We start from the raw sequence: 22,806 nt of genomic DNA on the forward strand, positions 1-22,806 counted from the left end.
TGCCTTTATTTGGTTGACAAGGGTACCTACTAACCTGCCACAATAGCGCTAATGCTGAAGAATATGTAGTTCATTGGGATGACCTCTTCTGCACCATAGAGCTTCATTGCTTCATTTAAAAACCTATGAGAAGAAAGTCAATGCACTTTTAGAGTCACGCCAATAAGAATTCACAGGCTAGGGCAATTGCAGCCAACATTTAATAACAACTGGGCAGTTGGCATTCCAACACTCCAAGAAGATGCAATGCATGCTCTTGAGATCAGCTCTTCCTGGGATACTTCGCCATTACTAAAACAGAGCAGAAAAATCCAAAGCATCAGCATTCGTCACATATGCAACAACCAAGATGACCAAGGGCCTGGAAACTAAGCTTGAAGGAGCTGGGTATGTTTAGCCTGGAAAAGAGGAGACTGAGAGGCGATATGATAGCCATTTTCAAATATCTTAAGGACTCTCACATGGAGAGTGCTTGTTTTTTCCCCCTGCTCTGGAGGGTAGGACTTGAACCAATGGCTTCAAGTTGCAAGAAAGGAGATTCTTACTCAACATTCGGAAAAACGTTCTGACCGTAAGAGCTGTTCAGCGATGGAACAGATTCTCACGAGAGGTGGTGGGCTCTCCTTCCTTGGAGGTTTTTAAACAGAGGTTGGGTGGTTATCTGTCATGGAGGCTTTAGCTGAGGTTCCCGCATTGCAGGGAGTTGGACTAGATCACCATTGGTACCCCTTCCAACTCTAAGATTCTATGATTCTATTTCCATAGACCTCAGTCCCCCCCCCTTTTTTTTGGTGCAGATGACACTCTGATCTTTTAAGTTTGACCTGGAACCAAAGCTCTTCATATTGCATAGGCAGCGGTTCTCAACCTGTGGGTCCCCAGATGTTGTTGGACTACAACTCCCATCATCCCTAGCTAGCAAGGCCAGTGCTCAGGGATGATGGGAGTTGTAGTCCAACAACGTCTGGGGACCTGCAGATTGAGATCCGCTGGCATAGAGCATGGGTAGAAAAACTAAGGCCCGGGGGCCGGATGCGGCCCAACTGCCTTGTAAATCTGGCCTGCGGACAGTCCGGGAATCAGCGTGTTTTTACATGAGTAGAAGGTGTCCTTTTATTTAAAATGCATCTCTGGGTTATGTGTGGAGCATAGGAATTAGTTCATTATTATTATTTTTCAAAATATAGTCCAGCCCCCCGCAAGTTCTGAGGGGCAGTGGACCAGCCCCCTGCTGAAAAAGTTTGCTGACCCCTGGCATAGAGAGTTGGAACACACTCCTCTGTACATTGACCAAGGTGTGAAGTCCCTCTGTACTCAACAGAGCTTGCTCCTAGATAAATGTGCACAGGATCGCAGCCTTACAAAACTAGGCTTTGAAGTTTATTTTAACAAGTCTGCAAAAGGGGGGGGGGGGGAATTAAATAAAAGGGTTTTTAAATCCACAAACTACATTAGGTTAAAATCAAAATATCAAATACTACAGCCTGGGGTCTAACAGGCTTCGGCAGAATGCTCGGTTGTTTTTAAAAATGTCTTTTCTTTGAACAGCAAACCTCCAGGCTATATCATAAGCGACTCTTGAATGTTTCTAAAGTGATTTGCCTGGCAGTATCAGGGATTGAGCTAGTATGGTATTATCAGTAGAATCTCAGCCTAGGAATGAAGAGACTCAGGTTCAAATCCATACTCAGAAGTGAAGCTCACTAGGTAACCTTGGACCAGTCATTGACTGCATATATACCATACATTTAAAGCGCGCGCACACACACACACACACACACACACACACACACACACACCGAATCCTAGGATCTATAGTTTGTTAAGGGTACTGGAAATTGTAGCTCTGTGAGGAACTCTTTGGGTGTGCTTCAAATGACTGGTGTGTTTGCAGCCACTATCTCTGTCAACGTTATTGACTTCACAGGGATGTTATGCTGATAAAAGGGCAGGGAGAGAAGCAAACAGAAGAACCAAGGCAGGATATGAATGTAATAAATAAATGCTGTTTAAAAACCCAAGCCAAAAGCCTCTTTGAGTATATGGAACTTGTTACAAAATACTCTGGTTCCTGGCAGGTACTTCAAAACATGAGCATTACTCAGTGCAGAATAACACAGATGAACAAGCCTGTGAGCAAAATCACCACACCCTCTCACCCTTCCCATTACTTATCTTTCTAGGGAGGAAACTAAGGAAATCACCCGTGTTCTTCAGCCTTGGGCACCTTTGGCCATGGACAGCACGGAAGAACTTGTTTAGTGCAGTGAGTGGCTCAGGAAATTCCTGGCTAAGATTTCACTTCTGCCACAAACTCACCAGGCAGGCTCAAGTCAAGCCACTGTCTAGTAGACCCAATCTTACAGAATGGGGATCCTGCCTGAGATCTTGTGAGATCTGCTATCGGTCAGAGTAGACAATGCTATGCTAGATGGACAAACAATCATGTTATAGTACAGCTACCTATGTTCCCAAGGTAATGTTTGGCCTACTTTAAAAGGTTGTTGTAAGAATTACTCAGTTTGTATATTATTATTATTTATTGAATTTCTATACCATCCTATACCTGGGGGTCTCAGGGCAGCTCACAGAATAAAATCAAGATATAAAACCACAAAATATCTAATAAAAACAAAAACAACCCAATATTTATATTTAATAAAAGTATTTCTGTACTGCCATTTCATAAAATAACAGAGGGTTGCACATCACCAAAACATAAAAATGTTGATGTATTTTAAAAACAGTAGAGTGTTATATTATATTATTATTTATTAGGGTAGGCACAGCTGCTCGTTTCAAAACCTGTTATTTAATATTTAGTCCTGAATTTAAATATTTTATTTCGTGAGGAAATGTCGAATCTTTTCTGACAATCAGAGCTTCCAACCATTTCTGCCTTATCAACTGACAAAAGAGCTCCTTTAAAAAAAATACACTGGGGGACACCCACCACATCCCCAAAAAGCTGGATCAGCAGCTGAATATAGAAGTCTTAATTTCATGTAGAAAATGTTGTGCATCCTTGAAAAAGAGCGATCCTCCAAATGGCCTATTGATACAACATTAAAGTCCAGCTTCTAATCTGTTTTAGACATTAGGAGTGACTGCAAGGTTATTTTAGCAACCGTTGAGCAGTCTCCATGGAGCTTTACAAATAAAAGAAAAAATCCTGCATATTCATGGCATAGTCAGGATTTCAAAATCACTGCAGACACCTCATTACTTTTGGCCAGTCATACCAATGACACTCTGAAAAATAAAATCCAACATAAATGCATGAAGATGCTACCCCCTCTCCTAAAATAAAAAAGGCTGTTCAAATGAGTCACTAAAAGAGGGATGGCAGAACTTTGGCTCTCCAGCTATAGATAGACCACAAATCCCATCATCCCTAACCACTGGCCATGCTGGCTAGAACTGATGGGAGGTGTAGTTCAGCAACATACCGAAGGCCACAGGTTAGTGACCCCTGCACTAAAATATGTTTTGAGTTATGTTTGGCTACAAGAGGAAAAGCTGTAAAAGTGTCAGCTGCAAAGTCCCCGGTTTGAATCTTAATTCTGATATCAGTGGACCAGGTGGTCTTAGGAAAGCCACCATAAAGGCTGTATACGCACCATACATTTAAAGCACACACATCCAAGAATCATGGGAAGTGTAGTTTGTTAAGAGTGCAGGGAATTGCAGTTCTGCGAGGGGTAAGCCATATTTCCCAAGATACTTTCAAGAGGCGCAGGTGGAATAGATTGGATTAGAGAGTTTAGAGTTTGGATTTGATATCCCGCTTTATCACTACCCAAAGGAGTCTCAAAGCGGCTAACATTCTCCTTTCCCTTCCTCCCCCACAACAAACACTCTGTGAGGTGAGTGGGGCTGAGAGACTTCAAAGAAGTGTGACTAGCCCAAGGTCACCCAGCAGCTGCATGTGGAGGAGCGGAGACGTGAACCCGGTTCCCCAGATTACGAGTCCACCACTCTTAACCACTACACCACACTGGCTCACATGCGGTTTAAGCCTAAGAACATTAGAAAATGTGGTTTAAGCCTAAGAACATTAGAAAAGCCCGGCTAGTTCAGACCAAGGGTCCATCTGGTTTGTTTATTAAATTTTGCGTTCCACTTTCCCATAGATATATGCTCAAAGCGTCTTATAACAGAACAACAAAAATGCTAATAAATGCTATTATTAAAATAGCAACGTCAGGTTGTGTTCACGTTGCCTGCAGTTGGTGAGAGTGGAGAAACACAGGGCATAATGATACCAAAGCATAGAGTGAGTTAAACTACTAGACAGTCTAAAGGTTTGGGGGAGAACTAGACACGGAAATGCTATTATCGGCAGCAGCCCCCTGTCTTCTGCGAGAACTATCATCACAGCCAGGTTAATCAATGGATAGACCTTGAAAAGACAGGAAGGAGATCCCAGTTGGAAGAAGAACGCTTTTGAAGACATAATTATATGAGTATTCTGGGGAGATTAAGCTCCTTCCCCTTTAATAGTAATAATAAAAAAACGGACAAGGGAAATTGTGTTGCTACAACCTGCAAATACAAAGCAGCACGGGGGAACAAGATGGCGAAATTAGTGAAAGCAGAGCAGGGTGTTAGTTTTATTAGTGACTGGCAGTGGGTGTAAAAGCTGTGGAAAATGTCAGAATGAAAAAGCAGCAGGAAACCAGCAAGGTTCATCTGGTCTGAAATCCTCAGCAAATGTAAAAGTGCATTTAGGAAAACCTGCATGGCTAGTTAACAGCAAAATAAAGCATCGCGGTCATAAATCAAAACTAGAAGTGAGCGCATAATAATGCATCTGGCCTGAAACCATCAGCGCTGAGTTGGGCCAAGGGCCTGTTAGAAGTTGGATGTATAAGCTAAGCTATGACACGAAGCATTAACTATAGGAGCAGAAATTAGCAAATGGCTGTTAATAGGGTAATAAGATGGTAGGTGAATATGTTAGAAACTTACTTGACTTGGAAAGCACATGTTACTGCCATCAGAATGAGCATGATATAGAAAACAGGGTAGGTTAGCTGCATGTTCCCTCTCACAGAAAGTGTGATCATGGTTGCCACGGCTTTTACTGAAACGACGTTCAGAGATGCTGGAAAACAAAAGAGACTGATTCATGCATGTACATTATCTGAAGATCTTCTCTCTCAGTGTCTCCTGCCTCAATGTCTGAATAGGCACTGCTGAAAAGTGTTGTGTTTTAAGTGAGCGGAACCAATTGTGTCTGAAATCATTTCTGGTTGCTTTCATTTGTATTTATTGTTTACTTGGAAAATGTTAGAAACTGCTTGATAAAAAAAGTGGTGTGGAAATAAAATTATAGATAAAAAACAGCTAAAATCCACAAACCAGTTAAAAAAACAAATGCGCAGGAAAACCATAATCAAAATCAAATATAAACAATTAAAAATCAATATAGGTAACTAAATCATGTTTCTGGCTAGGCTGGGCATCCCACCCACCCCCCATCCTAGGTTTACTGCAGGAATCTAAAACAATATAGTGAGGGTACCTGCCCAATGTCAATAGGATGTTTTAAAAGTATCTATCAATGGGCAGGCATATATTATTCATTGGTTTCTTGGCCTAATTTTTCTGGATTGGATCCAGATTTAGGCTGTGTGCACATTACCATTTACTCTGGCTCCAGCATGCTCCCAACACTGGTGTCTAAAGCTAAATGCACATGACATTGGCCACAATCTATTTGTATCCTGTAGTTTCTTGAGAAATATTCCTGTTTGACGCACTTTCCTTTTTTTTATATATAAAATTTTTATTGGTTTTACAAAATTTTAGAAAACAAACAAACACTTAAAGAGACAAACATACATGTATAATTTCATAGCATATTTTCATAAACCTCTTTTCTAGGACTTCCCCATACCCCCCCTTTCTGCATCCCAATGTCCATAATTTTATAGCAACTCCCAATTGTTACTTTCCAACCTCTGTCATCTTAGTCATCTCTATATTCTGACCTTATATCACTGTATCCCTTTGTTTCTGAGAACCACAACACTTTAACATTCATTAAGTTTATAATAGTCCTTAAGATAACTTTTGAATTTTCTCCATTCTTCTTCCACCGTCTCTTTTCCTTGGTCACGGATTCTGCCTGTCATCTCGGCCAATGTCATATAGTCCATCACTTTCATCTGCCATTCTTCCAGAGTGGGTAGATCTTGTGTCTTCCAATACTTTGCGATGAGTATTCTTGCTGCTGTTGTAGCGTACATAAAAAAAGTTCTATCCCTCTTTGACACCAATTGGCCGACAATGCCCAAGAGAAAGGCCTCTGGTTTTTTAGGAAAAGTACATTTAAGTACCTTTTTCATTTCATTATAGATCATTTCCCAGAAAGCCTTAATCTTCGGGCATGTCCACCAAAGGTGATAGAAGGTACCTTCAGTCTCTTTACATTTCCAGCATTTGTTATCGGGCAAATGATAAATTTTTGCCAGCTTGACTGGGGTCATGTACCACCTATAGACCATTTTCATAATGTTTTCCTTTAAGGCATTACATGCCGTGAATTTAATACCGGTGTTCCATAACCATTCCCAGTCAGCTGACATAATGTTATGACCAACATCCTGTGCCCACTTAATCATAACCGATTTGACTGTTTCATCCTGTGTATTCCATTTCAGCAACAAGTTATACATTCTGGATAAATTCTTAGTATTGGGTTCTAACAATTCAGTCTCTAGTTTTGATTTTTCCATCTGAAAGCCAATTTTCCTGTCCTGTTTGAAAAACTCCATTATTTGATGATACTGAAACCAATTTTGTACTTTATGTTTCAATTTCTCATGACTTTGTAATTTCAACTTATCTCCATCCTGTTCCAAAATTTCCCAATACTTCGGCCATCCGACCTCCATATTGAGTTTCTTCACTGCCTTGGCCTCCACTGGTGATACCCATCTAGGGGTTTTGTTTTCCAACAGATCTTTATATCTTATCCAAACATTAAACAATGCTTTTCTAACAATATGATTTTTAAAGGCACTATGCAGCTTGATTTTGTCATACCATAGATATGCATGCCAACCGAAAGCATTGTTAAAACCTTCCAGATCCAAAATGTCTGTGTTCTCGAGGAGCATCCATTCTTTCAGCCAGCAAAAAGCTGCTGCCTCATAGTACAATTTTAAGTCCGGCAGGGCAAAACCCCCTCTTTCTTTAGCATCTGTCAATATTTTAAATTTAATTCTGGGCTTTTTGCCCTGCCAGACAAATTTCGAAATATCTTTCTGCCACCTCTTGAAACATTCCATTTTATCAAGAATCTGCAAGGTCTGAAACAAAAATAACATTCTAGGCAATACATTCATTTTAATCACTGCAATTTGGCCTAACATTGACAATTTCAAATTTGACCATATTTCTAGATCTTTTTTAATCTCTGACCAACATTTTTCATAGTTGTCCTTATACAAATTCACATTTTTAGATGTCAAATAAACCCCTAGGTATTTCACCTTCTTGAGCACCGTCAACCCTGTCTCCTCTTGGAATTTCTCTTTTTCCGTATCTGTTAAATTTTTTCCTAAAACTTTGGTTTTTTGTTTGTTCAACTTAAAACCAGCTACCTGGCCAAACTGTTGGATTATTTCTAGAACCCTTTTCGTACTAGTGTTTGGCTCTTGCAAAGTCAGTACTAGGTCATCTGCAAATGCTCTTAACTTGTAATGTTTAGCTCCGACCTGCACTCCTTTAACCTGCTGGTCATTCCTAATCATATTCAGCAACACCTCCAGAACTGAAATGAAGAGTAATGGGGAAATTGGGCACCCCTGTCGTGTTCCTTTTTCTATCTTAAGCTCCTCAGTTACTGCATTATTTACAATCAATTTAGCTTTTTGTTCAGAATATATTGCAGCCATACCATTCTCAAAACCTTGGCCTACCCCCATCCCATGAAGATTCTTTGTCATAAAGCTCCAAGAAATATTGTCAAAGGCTTTCTCCGCGTCCACAAAAATCAGTACTGCTTTAGTATTTATATTCACCTCTAGCTTTTCCAAAATGTCTATTATGTTCCTTACATTATCTGCTAGGTGTCTTTTTGGGAGAAAGCCTGCTTGGTCCCTATGAATCATCTCCATCAGCACTTTTTTAAATCTTTTTGCCAGAATGTCTGCAAAAATTTTGTAATCCACATTAAGTAGTGATATTGGGCGGTAGTTCTTCAGTTGAGTCTTTTCAGTCTCTGTCTTTGGTATGAGTGAAATATATGCTTCTTTCCACGATTCAGGTGCCTTTTTTCCCTCAAGAATCTCATTACAGACTTCTTTTAGTGGTTGAGTCAACCATTCCTTCAACGATTTGTAGTATCTGGAAGTCAGTCCATCTGGTCCTGGAGATTTGCCCAATTGCATATTCTGAATGGCAGCCTCTATCTCTTGTTCTGTTATTCTCTGGTTCAGATCCATCTTGCTTTGATGAGAGATTTTTTGTAATCCATATTTATCAAGGAATTTGTCTATATCTTCTTCATTTTGCGGGCCTTGAGTGTAAAGTTTTTTAAAATAACTCAAGAAACAATTTCTAATTTCATTAGGTTTAGATATATTCTTTCCATCCACTTCTAGGCTTGTAACTGTATTTAATTTCTGCCTTTTCTTCAATTGCCATGCCAGAAGTTTGCCACATTTATTTGCTGATTCAAATGTCTTTTGTTTCATTTGCTTTATCTTCCATTCAATCTCTTGGTTCATCAATTCCATATATTGTGTTTGATATAACTTAATCTCTCTTAAGATCTCCTGGGACTTTGGTTTTACTCTTAATTTTTTCTCTCCTTCCTTTATCTTTTCCAAAATCTTTTCTTTTTTCTCATTTTGTTTTTTCCTCTTTATTGAGTTTTGTTGAATCAGGAAACCTCGCATCACCGCTTTACTTGCGTCCCAGATCACTCTTTTCTCCACGTCAGCCCTCAAATTTATTTCAAAATAGTCTTTTAAAGTTTTTTGGGCCTTGATAAGGATCTCCTTGTCTCGAAAGAGGGTGTCATTCATTCTCCATCTAAATTGACCAGTTGTTGTAAGTTTCATTTCCATCTTCACGGCGTTATGGTCGGAGCAAGTTTTTGGGCAGATTTCTACCTTCTTAATCTTTGGAGCCATGCCACTAGTAATCCAGATTTGATCAATTCTGGTCCAGGTCATCATTGCTTGGGAGAAAAAGGTTCCCTCTCTCTCCAGAGGGTTCCTTGTTCTCCATATATCTATCAAGTCCATGTTTTCCATCATTTCAAAAAAGGTCCTAGGAAGTCTCCCTTCCTTGGTAACTGTTAGTCTTTGTGCCTTGTCCATGTTGGTGGAGACCACACCATTCATGTCTCCCATAATTATCATATTGTAATCCAAATAGTCCGTCAGAGTTTCATGAAGTCTCTTGAAGAAGTCAGATTTACCTTCATTTGGTGCATAGATTCCAACAACTAAAAGTTTTTCTCCTTGTACTTGTATTTCCACTGCCAAATATCTCCCTTGCTCATCTTTAAACATCATTTTTGGGGCCCATTTCTCTTTCACATATATCACAACTGCTCTTTTTTTAACTTTGTCTGATGAGATAAATTCTTGTCCTAGTCTTTTGTTTGTAAGTAATCTCCTGTGAGCTCTGGTTATGTGGGTTTCTTGTAGACATATCAAGTCCAGTTGTTCTCTGTTCAAAATGTGAAATACTTGTCTTCTCTTCAAAGGCCCATTGAGCCCATTACAATTCCAGCTAAGGAATTGCAGAGCCATCTTGTTATTTTTCTGACACTCCTCCAACAGCTCCAAGTTGTTGCTCTTCTTCTGATGGTGGTGGTTTTTGTCCAAGCGAGAAATTCAGAATGTCTAATACTCTCCTCTGTTCTGCAATTGGGTCCACAGTCCCCTTCTGCAGGTCCTCTTGATTTCTTCCCAAAAATTTGTCTTTGTCTTGAATTGTCTTTATTTTCACCTTCTTTCCCTTGTAATCAAAAGACAGTCCTTGTGGGAATTCCCACCTGAAGCGGATGGAGTTTTTCTTTAACAGAAGAGCTAAATCCTTGTAGAAGTTTCTTAAATCCAAGATATATTTTGGGATGTCTTTAAAAATCTGTACAGCTGAGTTTCCAATTTGCAAGGCCTTTTCAAAGTGCAGTCCTAATATTTTGTCTCTTTCTTCCTTAGATCTAAATGTAATCAAGCAGTCTCTCGGGGTCTTTCTGTCCTGCTTTTTGCCCAGTCTAAAAGCTGTTGTAATTTTGAATTCGTCTTCCTCCAAATCCCAGCAGTCAACAAACTCCCGTGTTAAGTACTCCGCAAGATTGTCTCTTTCATTCTCTGGGATCAATCTCAATTTCAAATTTCTCTCTTTTCTCTGTAATTCCCACAGAGCCAAAGTTGCGTCATGCTCATGGACCTTCTTGGCAATCGGCTCTAAATTCTCTTGTGTCTCTCCAGCAATAGCTCTCGCTTCTTCGGCAATTTTACGTGTAGTAGAATTTTCCTCCACCAATTTGTTTATAGATTCTGTATTCTGGTCTAGTCTTACTGATATTTCTGTTAATTTTTGTGTATTTTCTGAAGTCTGTTTTGTCAGAGACTCCAGAGATTGATTTACCTTGAGCAGGGCTTCTGTCACGGCTTCCATAGAAACAGCTGTCACTTTTTCTTGTCCTGTTGTTCCTGCAGGTCCGGCAGTTACGCCTGAGACTGAGCCTCTTTTCTTTGTCTGTTGTTGCTGCAGCTGTTGCTGTTGTTGTTGCTTGGTCTTGGCTCTTGTGACTATCTCCTCTTGTGAGCCACTCATGTCAAGGTCGTTTCCCACGGGAGCTGTTCCCCACTGGAAAATTCCACTGTCTTAAGCCGTGCCAACCTTTACTTTACCCTCTAGAGGGAGCAAATCAAAATGGCCAAATATAAAATGTCCAAATGCAGAGGTAAAGAGAATATCCAAAGACGTAGAAGAGAGAGAAAGAGAGAAATTTAAGCAAATGTAGCTGGAGGCTTGTAGCTGTAAATTGCCACAGTTTTCCAGCAGATACTGTTTCGTCTTACTCTGATGTACTGTAGCCAAACAATACGGAAACTTTGTATCACAGTGTAACTTTCACAGGAAAAAGTCAGTTCAGTGTCCTATTGTCCTAAAAGGCAGACCGTTTCGTGCTCTTAAATAACTGAGGCAGCAGAGGATTTTTCTTTTAAATAAATCATGCAGTTACCAAAGTCTCTTTCGCCTCCCCTCTGCCCTGCTAGCAAGAGGGGAGATCTAAAGTCCAAATGTCAGGTTTAATTAAATAAGGACAAAGTTTTGACGGATGCAGCTTTAAAGTTCTGTTGCTTTCACTTTCATGCAGTCGGGGGGAGGCAGACTTCCTTGATTTTAACCTCCCCGCTTTCAGCCAAATCTCCAAATTTTAGATCCAAATAAAAGTTCCGTTTTACTCACGGGTTTTTTCTGTCCGTAATTTACAGGAAGGAATCGGCGCTCTCCACTAATAGCGACGCGGCTTCACCCTGCGGGCTGGGTAGCGATTCTCAGCACCGCGCTCCCCCGATGTCGTTCCAGAGCCTTTAAAAAGGCTCTTTCTGCGGTAAAGGGGGGCGCTTTTGGTGCCCACCGAATCTCCTCGTTCACAGGCTTCCGCGCCTGTGATTTTAGGGGTCCCCCGCTTGCCGTAGCGGGACAGACCCGAACTCGCAGGGCAGTCCTTCTCCGGAGCTCGGAAAAAGGACCGCCATTAGCGCTGGCGCCGACCGGAAGTCCTGTTTGACGCACTTTCCCCTGAGACCAGCTTCCATCCAGTTATAAAACAGAAGCCACGGTTAAGGCAAGATGTGTACATTTCAAGCAGCCATTGCACATGTGCAGGTGATTGTACATGCACAGATGACAGCTATGGTGAACTGGAATTCGGTGTGGGGAAACAAATCAGGTATTGGGCATTGGGTGAAGACATCTCTGCCCCCTCTCTAGTGTGTACAGGAATCCAAGAAAGCAGTGTTAAACTTGGGGGAATGATCTCACCGTGTTTCAAGCTGCTAATGTGTACACACCCTAGGCTGGCATAACCAACACACACTTATATAAGAGCAAGTCCCACTGAATTCAGAGAGATTGATTTCTGAGCAGACATGTACAGGATTTCTCCACATGTTAGCTGCACTTCACTACCACTGAAATCAATGGAACTTAGGTATGGCTAACCTGTTCCATTGACTCCAATGGGATCTGGATCCAGTCCTATATAGTTACCCATAAACCTCTGGATATCTTATTTTTTGAATGACTTGAAATTCACCCACCTGATCTTGATATTTTGCATTAAGAAAATCTCCCATGTTACCAGTCAGCCTTTCACATTTCCCTGTACAACATGGTATAGCTCACTGGAAATATTTTACTAAGCCTAAATTCATCCTTCACCAATAGTGCACACAGGAAAACAAGTAACTTGCTTGGATCCTAAGGGTTTGTCTGAATCAGAGCAAAAAGCAGATGTTGCCCCACTGTTGTTCTGAACCTTTCCCCTGTAAATGTGGAGTTTCTTGATCCTGGACACTTTGGACGTTCCAAGGATCAGCACGCGCACGCACACACACCTGCATTTAAAGAAGGAAAAGTCCAAGACAAAACTACAATGGGGAGGATGTCTTGTGGACCCTCCTGTATCAGTGGGGAGACTGGTGGGTGGAAATCCACATTTTGCTCTAGTGTGGACAAGTCTTATGTCTTGTAGGGACTATCACAAATACATGGTGAGAAGTAAGTGACATTGTTAATATATGTGACGTGGGCAGATACGATGGGCATATCTGGGTAAAGAGGAGAACAAACCTCAGCTCTATGGCTGCTCTATGATTTTGTCATCTACAATTACCCTTTTTTTCACAGAGGCAATTACACTGTTCTGTACCTCATCTGTCCAACACAAGCGCCAAGGTAAAACAATGGGAGATAAACTCGGCAAGTTCAGTGCTGGCACGAAGCTATGTGGAAACAGAGTCAAATGGTGTAAAATAAAAGTTTTCCAATAAAACCCGCCATTTCCGTCCTTCCTGCTGACAGCTATATTGCTGGAAGGTGAATATATTAAAGCTGACAGTATTATCAGAGATGGCGGGACTCTTTCCACCCAGATTCTATATAAGTTTAACAATCAGGCATAGGAAGCCCCTAAGAGCCTCTTTAAATATTAAATGCAGAAATTGTTCTTCTGGTTAACGCAGCACCAAAGAGGGACAAACGGCTTTTGCTGACTCCGATAACAGATCCCCTTTAGTTAGCAATGCAGCAGCTGAAAAGTGACATCATCTGCAACAGCAGGAAACGCAGAAATCCTGCTCCGTCTCTCCCATTTCACCCCTCCAGTCTACCATACTGTAAATTCCAGATTAGGCATGAAGCAAGGTGCTTCTCGATGAGTCGGTTTCCAGAGCTGCATCGCCCAAAGCGTTTGCAGATTTATACCAACACTTCTCTGCTCCTATTCCGGGGGAAATAAAAGTGAACCCAAATGTATGAAACACAGCTCTCTCTGCTTATTAAGACCGATGTGACAAATATATGAAAGTATCCACACACCACACCTCTAGTGAGTTGTACATATGGGTAACGGAGGACAGACACTAAAACAACTCTTTCACAATAAAATATTATAGCATAGTTCCTTGCTGGTTTACACATCATGCCCTGAGGGGAGGCGGAATGTAGGAAAGTGTGTTGGTCTTAAATGGCTCTAAAGGGTGATTAGATAAATTCGTTGAGGTTTATCTATGGCTACACTGAAACTTACATGTTCACAGACTATATCCCATTGAATACCAGCTGCAGGGTAGCAACAGCAGGGGAAGGCTGTTGATTCCGTGCTCTGTATATGGGCTTCCCAAAGGATGATAGACTAGATGGAGCTGGTCTGGTTCAACAGGACTCTCCTTAAATTCCATTTAAAAAGACATCCAAACGGGGACATCATCTTAACACATTTATAAGGACTAATTCCCAGCTCGGGGATTTTTAGCTGCTCATATTAAAGATACTATTCTTGAACGACTGGGAAAGAGATTCACCCTTCCATTGATGGTTTACGAAGCAAAGTGCTCTTTGACTGGCAATCAGAAAACAAGTTGGAAATGTCAGAAATTGCAGTCAATGACTTGGTCAAGCGGTTCTGTCTCCTCACCCTTCAACCTAGAACAATGATTATTCTCAGTGCTATTTTTCCTGAGGTCCCAGAACTGAGTTCCAGCAAGTTCCGGCTGGGGGGAAAAAGCCCTGATTATTCTACTGCTTCAGTTGCTCCTGGCAGCTACTGAATGACACCCTGGTCTAAGCAAACTAGCAACAACACCATACAGATATCATATTTATCATGATTGGTACATATTTGGCCAGCTGTGACATCAGAAAGCAAATTGAATTTGCTTGTGCAGCTGTGGCAGGCAACTCCAGCCTGTACTTTATGCAACAGTCATGTCTGCCACAAATCGGGTCCTCCCTTAAAGAGGGCATGTGTTGTGGTGGGACCTGGCAACCTAACCCCGTGTTGTGGGTGGGTACGTTTGGATAGCCACAACACCCGATTGGTAGGTCCCTTGATGCAGGGTTCAATCAGGCCAATGGGACGCAGGCTAAACAGATCAAGGGACCTATATATACCTATGCACGTGGCCCAGAGCTTCCTCTTTCGGTGCTTGCATCGGAACACCCACCCGCCTCTCCCTATATTTAGGGCTTGCGCGCTTGACCTTGCGATGCCGTCGTGTGTCGTCTGTCATTGGGACGGGGCACGGCAGGAATTTTCCCCATTTGGCTGATTGGCTGTTGCCATTTGGGTTTCGCCTGCTGCGTAGCAAATCATCACAACTTGTAAGGTTGCGGATAGGCTCTGGTTCAAGTGATAGGGATGGGAGAATGCTCTCGCCATCCCTATGTGAAGGGTATTCCGTTTAAGGAATCCAGGGACTCGATGGTTTGGTCAACCTGTGAGGGGGTTGTGCCCATGCCTGAGTCCAGGGGGGCATCTGGGTGGCGGAGATAGCCTGTTCCCGGATTTCCGCTTATCCAGGTGTTCACCCTAGGCTGACCTATGCTGGTGTCCTGGATCAGCGCTATCTGCAATGGTGCAAGGAGCTAGTCGAACCAGAGCATATGCAACCATTCACTTGCTGTAATCAATAAAGTTGTGGCCTAAATTCTGCCAAAAACCAAACCAAAATTTGAGTCTTGTCTGAATTTATTTGGGGGGGGGAGGTTTAAAGGTCTCAACACACAAATGCAGTGATGTTTCTTGTAGCAAAGTGCAAAAGACAGGACATGTGCTCTTAAAAGCTGCTCTACATGTATTGGCAACAGACCTATCAGAGCTCTCACACATGGGTGCTTATGAACACGTGGCTGTTGTTCACATTCTGCGCGTGTGTTTTACAGGAAACAGCAGCACACCAGTTAATTTCTAGGCATGAAATTCTGTGTAAACTGGAGCTATTCTGAGATTGCGATGTCATGCTCTGGCTGAATTCAATCGGAGAGGATTAATTCAGCATAAAAGATACAGTTCAATATTGGAATTCTATGCATAACTACTTAGAAATCCCTTAGAGTTCGGTGGGACTTATTCCGGGGTAGAGATGTACAGAATTGCAGTGTAAGGTCCTTAAATGTCTTCAAGCACTTTCCAAACTAGGTATCATTATAAAGGGGGAAGAAGCAAACCCAGAGTCACCAAGAAAATACTGAGACATGAGAACTTCTAATGCACACATAAGATTCGTGTGAAATGTACTCCACTGAGTCACCTAAATCCAAGCTGGTAATTGCAATGTGTGAACATCATTGTCAGGGGTTCAGAGACAGAGGCACAGGTGAGGGGGGAGACGGAGAGCGAAGGGGAAGAATCACAGGACAGTGAGGAAGAGGATGACAATGACTTGAGGTCTTCCATGAGTCTCTCAAGTGAATCGGAGGATTCCCAGAAGGGGGCGCCCCTAGTCAGGCCAAGGGGGGTCACAGGGGGGACCTGCCAGGAGCAGGGAAGCAGCAGGGAAACCCCGAGTGGGAGTGGGAGATCGGGGCCGGCTTCCCAGCAGGAACGAAGTGAAGAGAGTGGAGTTCCCAGTGTGACACACGGAGCGGAGCAGGAAGGAGACAGGGGAAGGAGATCGGGGCAGGACGTCCTGCCGGAAGAGGCGGAGAGTAGTACAGGGAGTAGTGTAGCTGTCAAGAGGAAGGTCAGGGGTAGCGAACGCGCGCCAAGTTCAAATGTGGAGGCGCGCGGAAATGGAGAAAGCCCGGAGGAGGAGCCTGGCCCCAAAGCACGAAGGAGGGGGGAACAGGCATCTGAGGAATCTGCTTCAGGAGAGAGCAGGAGGGAAGGAACCCAGGGGGGCAGAAAGACCCTGCGGAAAAGGAAAGACAGGAAGAGGTGGACTAGCACAAGCCTCTTAAGCTGGTGTAGGGGCGGGACCGATTCAGAGGGGACTTAAAACGTCTAGGCTAAGAGACGCGGGGCTGCGCGCCTCGGTTGTGGAACCAATAATGAACTGTAATAAACATCCTTGTATATAAGAAGAACCTGGCGTTGGTCTTTTGTGAGCTGAGACCTGAGGCAGCCCTGACAGTAAGTCCCCTCTCAAAGATACGCAAATTTTTTTTTTGCAAAGCTCACGAAGTTTGGCAGCCATGAGTATGGAGCAGCAGATAGCTGAGCTACGCAACGCAGTCTCCCAGCTTACCACTGAGGTAGCGATCTCCCAGAAGAGGGGGGAAGAGGCGGAAAAGCGGTGCCAAGATCTGCAAGCCAGGTGGGATCATGCATGCCAAGTGGGGTTCCCGGGGGCTAAAGCTGCTGGAGTAGCACTGGGCAGAAGAGGAGGCAACTTGGTAGCCCACTTCGATGGGAACCTGAAGCAGTACCCCAGTTTTAGAGCTGACGTAGAATATGCGTTGCATTTGCTTCGCGACGACTTTAAAGATGAGGAGGAGAAGGTGGGTTTCATTGTGTCCCACTTGCATGGGGAAGCGAGGGCTTGGCTGCGCAATCTGTGGCGCGAGGATTGCCCTGCTCGAAGGGACTCTGATGAATTTATCAAATGCATGGACGCTTGCTTCCAGTCTAGCGTGGATGTGGATGTAGCACGCCAGCAGATGCATGGTTTAAGGCAAGGCAAGGCTTCAGTACGTCAGTACCATGCTCGCTTTTTCGCCTTGCTGAATGTGCTGCGATGGGAGAAAGATTCTCTGGCAGTCAGAGACTTGTTTTGGGAGGGGCTCTCTGGCCTTGTGAAAGACGAAATGGCAAGGGGGGGCAGACCTAAAACCCTGGCAGACGTGGTGCAGCGAGCGCTTGCCATTGGAGTACGCCATGAAGAACGCCCTTGGCGCAATGAGGGGGGTAGCCAGCTTCACGCACCGTCTAGAGTGCCTCCTTTCTTTCCCAGAGATCCAGGACGTACACGTCCCTCACCTCAGCTGCAGGCAGGGGAGGAACCGATGGAACTGGGGAGTGCAAAGGCTCAGTCAGCGGCCGGAGCCCCAGCGTCCGGAGCAGTCAAGACAAAGCCTCCTAGAGGGAACAGGAAGTGTTACATCTGTGACAGTGGGACGCACATGGCCAAAGAGTGTCCCCAGAGGCTCCGGCAGCACACTGCAGCCTTGGCAACAGTAACTGCAGCAGCACAACATGAAGAGCAATTTCAGGGAAACGACAATGCCTGGCTGGAAGCAGAAATGCTGGGGCACAGCCAGGCGAGTCAGTAGGGCAGTCCCCAGCGCTTTTGCAGCCTACAGACCCCCTGCCACCTAAGCCAGTGGTGCAGCTCACTGCAACTCTCCAACTACCTAATGGACGCACCCTAGAAGTCCCCATTACAATTGACAGTGGGAGCAATGCAGACTTCGTGGGGGTGCACTTCGTCAAGCAGCATCGCATAGAGCTCCTACCAGCCACGCTGCCTTTGAACGTCATCACGGTGGATGGCAGGAAGTTGCTGGGTGGGCAGGTGGTGCAACAGACGCCACCCATGGTGATGCAGATTGGCAATCACCGAGAGATCATCAGTTTCAACGTCACCCGCCTGTCAGACACGCCTATAGTGTTAGGCATGAGTTGGCTGGATAGGCACAGCCCAACCATGGCGTGGTACCAGCGGCAGCTCACCTTCGGCTCGTCCTACTGCGCGCAGCATTGCATCCAGACCGGTCAAGAGGAGGAGGGCCCAGAGGAAGGGCAGCAGCTGCGGCTCAGCATGGCGCAAGCTGTACCCCTCAAGTACAAGGGGTTTTTGGAGGTTTTCTGTGAGAAGGAGGCTGACCAGTTGCCACCCCACCGGCCCTACGACTGCGCAATTGACCTCTTGCCAGGGACAACGCTACCGACTGCGAAGCTGTATTCCATGTCCGAGGACGAGCTGCAGGAGCTCAAGGAGTTCATAGCTCACAACCTGCAGCGGGGATTCATCCGAGAATCGAAGGCTGTAGGGGGCAGTCCTGTGTTTTTCGTGAAGAAGGACACGCCCCCAAAAAGGCTGATCGTGGACTATCGCTTCATAAACTCGAAAACAAAGCCTGCAGCTTTCCCCATGCCCAAGATTGACGACCTGCTCGGGACGGTGCGGAAAGGAAAGATCTTCACCAAGTTGGATCTCCGCGGCGCATACAATCTCATACGCGTGCGAGAGGGTGATGAGTGGAAGACGGCCATGTTCACACCGTTGGGCACCTACGAATACAGAGTTATGCCGTTTGGTCTCCAAAATGGCTCCCACTTCTTCCAAGCTTTTATGCATCACGTGCTAGCGGGACTCCTCTACAAGAAGTGCGTATGTTTCCTCGACGACATTCTTATCTTCTCGGAATCGCCGGAGGCTCACGAGAGCGACGTTAAGGAAGTCCTGCAGAGGCTACGGGAGCACAGGCTCTACGCCAAACTGGAGAAGTGCCAATTCGACGTGACGGAGGTGGATTTTCTGGGCTATAGGCTGTCCGACAGGGGACTAGCCATGGACAGCGCCAAGGTCCACGCGGTGTTGGACTGGAAGAGCCCGCGAACGCGGAAGGAGGTCCAGAGGTTCGTCGGTTTCGCCAACTTTTACCGCAAGTTCATCAGGGGTTTCGCCAGGGAGACGGCAGCTATCACGGACACTCTCAGCTCCAAGAAGAAGAAGTTCACCTGGACGGACCAGGCGGAGCAGTCCTTCAGGAGACTTAAGAGTCTCTTCGCGTCCGAAGAACAGCTGCTACACGTGAATCCCAGCAGGCCCATGAGGGTGGAGACTGACGCATCTGACAGAGCGGTGGGGGCCGTCCTCTTGCAGGAAGACCCGCAGGGGTACTGGAGGCCCTGTGCTTTCTACTCCCGGAAGCTCAGCAAGTCGGAACAGAACTACACCATCTGGGACAGGGAGCTGCTGGCCATCCACGCAGCTTTCAAGGCATGGAGGCACTTTCTCATCGGAGCCAAGCACACCGTGCAGGTCTGCACGGACCACAAGAACCTAGAGTACTGGCGCACGGCGAAGCTACAGAGCCAGAGGCACATACGCTGGGCGGAGTTCTTTGCGGATTTCGATTTCAGGATAGAGTACATCCCAGGCGACAACAATGTCATAGCAGATGCGCTCTCCAGGAAACCGCAGTATCTCGAGGAAGCGGCACCGGTGGCAGCCAGGCACATTTTTGCACCACAGGCGTGGGCGTGCGCTTCAGCCGCCGTGGACCTGGAGGCGGTGCGGCGCGCGTTGCAGGCGGATCCGTTCGCACAGTCCAAAATGGAAGAGGTGCGGAGAGGCACGGCGAAGGACAACGAGTTCCAGATACGCGACGGCCTGCTGACCCGTAAAGGTGCTCTCTACGTTCCGGGAGACGATCTCCGCACGAAGGTTCTGCAGCAGTTGCACGACGCACCCAGCGCTGGCCACTTCGGCAAGGAAAAGACGACGGAATTAGTGGCCAGAGACTTTTGGTGGCCCCAGATGCGAGGGGAGGTCGCGGAGTACGTCGCCAGGTGTGACACATGCCAAAGGTCCAAGCCAGTGCACCAGAAGCCAGCGGGACTGCTGGAACCGCTGGAGACGCCACTGCAACCGTGGGAGCGGGTGGCGCTGGACTTTGTCACTGATCTGCCCAGTTCGCGAGGCAAGACGGCGGTGCTTGTGGTTGTAGACCTGTTCACCAAGGTGGCGCATTTCATTCCTTGCGCGAAGGTGGCGACAGCGGAGCAGACCGCCAAACTGTTCATCGACCGCGTGTTCAAGGTGCATGGCTTGCCACGGTCCATTCTGTCCGACAGGGGGCGCCAGTTTGTGTCCAGCTTCTGGCAGAAGCTCCTAGGGATTCTGCACGTCAAAATCAACCTGTCGTCGGCGAGACATCCGCAGACCAACGGCCAAGTGGAGAGGGTCAACGCGATCATGCAGCAGTACCTGAGATGTTACGCCAATCAGCGACCCGCGGCTTGGGTGGATTACCTGCCGATGGCTGAGTTTGCCTACAACAACACGAAGCACGCGTCGACGGGGGTGACGCCGTTCTTCGCTAACAATGGACGGCATCCCAGAACCTTCCCGGGGCTCGTAACGACGGGGGAGGGGGCGCCACAGGAAGCCGACCATTTCGCAGCAGAATTGCAAGAGGTCCACGACGAGCTACGGAGACATTTGGAGCTAGCCAAACAGGCCTATAAGGTGCAGGCGGACAAACACAGGAGGGAGGGGGAAGACATCCAGGTGGGAGACTGGGTATGGTTAGCGGCCCAAGCAATGCCGGCCAAGTCGTTAGCTAAAAAGAAGCTAGGACACAGGCAACTAGGGCCGTACCAAGTTGAGGCCAGGATCAATCCTGTAGCGTTTCGACTGGCCCTCCCCGAAGGTTCCAGAATGCACCCGGTCTTCCAGAGGTCGGTGCTCACCCCTTACAGGGCCCCACACAGATTTCAGGAGTCAGGGACGGCACCAGAACCGAGCAGAGAGTCACCCAAGAGGGGGAGGTCACCTAGGGACGAACCAATCAACGAGGTCACAGAGATTCTGGACTCAAGATGGGGGGAAGAGGGAGTAGAATATTTTCTCGCCAGGGAGGGCGCCCCGGCCAGCGCCAACAGTTGGGTGCCGGACTACGCTTTGGACGAACCCCTCCTCAAGGACGAGTTCCATGCCCTTTTCCCACACAGGCCCATGCCAGCACAGTTTTTCGACGATTGGCTTTTTACGCCCACACTTTCCGCCAGCACCTTCCGAGGGTTCTCCTCCGCAGAGGAGACGACGCCAGAGTCGAGCACTCCAAGGGGATCGTGTTCGGGGGTGGACACCGACCCTTCTTACTGGTGGGACGACCAACCAGAAGAGGACTGGCGTGCGAGGTGGCGGATGGGTCCTTGGCAAGCAGACCCCACCCAGGCAACAGGGGGAGGGGAGGACGTGAACATGTTGGGAGAGGACCATGGGTTCGAGCACACAAACAATGAACTGGAAGCAGAGGAGATCGACGTCGACGACCTGTGTCCGGCAGCGACCTCTGCAACGACGGAGCCCCCGGAACCTGCGCCCGAGCAGCGGGAGGGGGGAAAGGGGGGCTTCGAGGGGGGGATGGATGTCAGGGGTTCAGAGACAGAGGCACAGGTGAGGGGGGAGACGGAGAGCGAAGGGGAAGAATCACAGGACAGTGAGGAAGAGGATGACAATGACTTGAGGTCTTCCATGAGTCTCTCAAGTGAATCGGAGGATTCCCAGAAGGGGGCGCCCATAGTCAGGCCAAGGGGGGTCACAGGGGGGACCTGCCAGGAGCAGGGAAGCAGCAGGGAAACCCCGAGTGGGAGTGGGAGATCGGGGCCGGCTTCCCAGCAGGAACGAAGTGAAGAGAGTGGAGTTCCCAGTGTGACACACGGAGCGGAGCAGGAAGGAGACAGGGGAAGGAGATCGGGGCAGGACGTCCTGCCGGAAGAGGCGGAGAGTAGTACAGGGAGTAGTGTAGCTGTCAAGAGGAAGGTCAGGGGTAACGAACGCGCGCCAAGTTCAAATGTGGAGGCGCGTGGAAATGGAGAAAGCCCGGAGGAGGAGCCTGGCCCCAAAGCACGAAGGAGGGGGGAACAGGCATCTGAGGAATCTGCTTCAGGAGAGAGCAGGAGGGAAGGAACCCAGGGGGGCAGAAAGACCCTGCGGAAAAGGAAAGACAGGAAGAGGTGGACTAGCACAAGCCTCTTAAGCTGGTGTAGGGGCGGGACCGATTCAGAGGGGACTTAAAACGTCTAGGCTAAGAGACGTGGGGCTGCGCGCCTCGGTTGTGGAACCAATAATGAACTGTAATAAACATCCTTGTATATAAGAAGAACCTGGCGTTGGTCTTTTGTGAGCTGAGACCTGAGGCAGCCCTGACAATCATTAATACCACCAGTTTAAAAAAAAAACCTGTAGCCCATGACCATAGCCCACCAAGTCCAATCTCCTCCAGAAGACATAGTGTATAACTTGTATTCCATTAAATTCAATGGTTTTTACTAAATAATGTTCTCCAGGGACTGTGGCATATATCCATAATTTTTATTCTTCTAGGCTGAAGACTGTTTTACTGTGCAAACAATGGAATATGTTCCAGTGCACCATGAAGAAACGCAAACAAATGTACAATACTAAATTTTTTATTTGCTTTGACTCCAACTCTGAGGGGAAAATATGTATGCAAATGAGAGACAAAAACTGAATAGGTCTCCTGTTGCCCATCTCGACACACAGCTTATATACACTTCCACAAAGTGCTTGGATAGGCTTGGGCTTTTATGCTTGAGTTATTGGTTTGTTTACTTCAGCTAGTGCT

The 22,806-nt window shown here is 46.2% G+C and overlaps 1 protein-coding gene across 3 annotated transcripts in view; it reads right to left on the minus strand.

The window, feature by feature from the left end:
* The window catches only part of NIPAL2 (NIPA like domain containing 2), a 52,310-nt gene that overhangs the window by 5,923 nt on the left and 23,581 nt on the right, over positions 1 to 22,806 (minus strand). For all 3 annotated transcript variants that reach the window (XM_081204960.1, XM_081204961.1, XM_081204959.1), the window contains 2 exons: positions 4,972 to 5,107; positions 35 to 123 (listed from right to left, as the gene is read on the minus strand). In XM_081204960.1, coding sequence (XP_081061086.1) covers positions 35 to 123; positions 4,972 to 5,107 — 225 coding nt within the window. The remainder of the gene's footprint in view (positions 1 to 34; positions 124 to 4,971; positions 5,108 to 22,806) is intronic.

The sequence above is a fragment of the Podarcis bocagei genome, assembly GCF_964188305.1.
Source record: "Podarcis bocagei genome assembly, chromosome: 8".
NCBI lineage: Eukaryota > Metazoa > Chordata > Lepidosauria > Squamata > Lacertidae > Podarcis > Podarcis bocagei.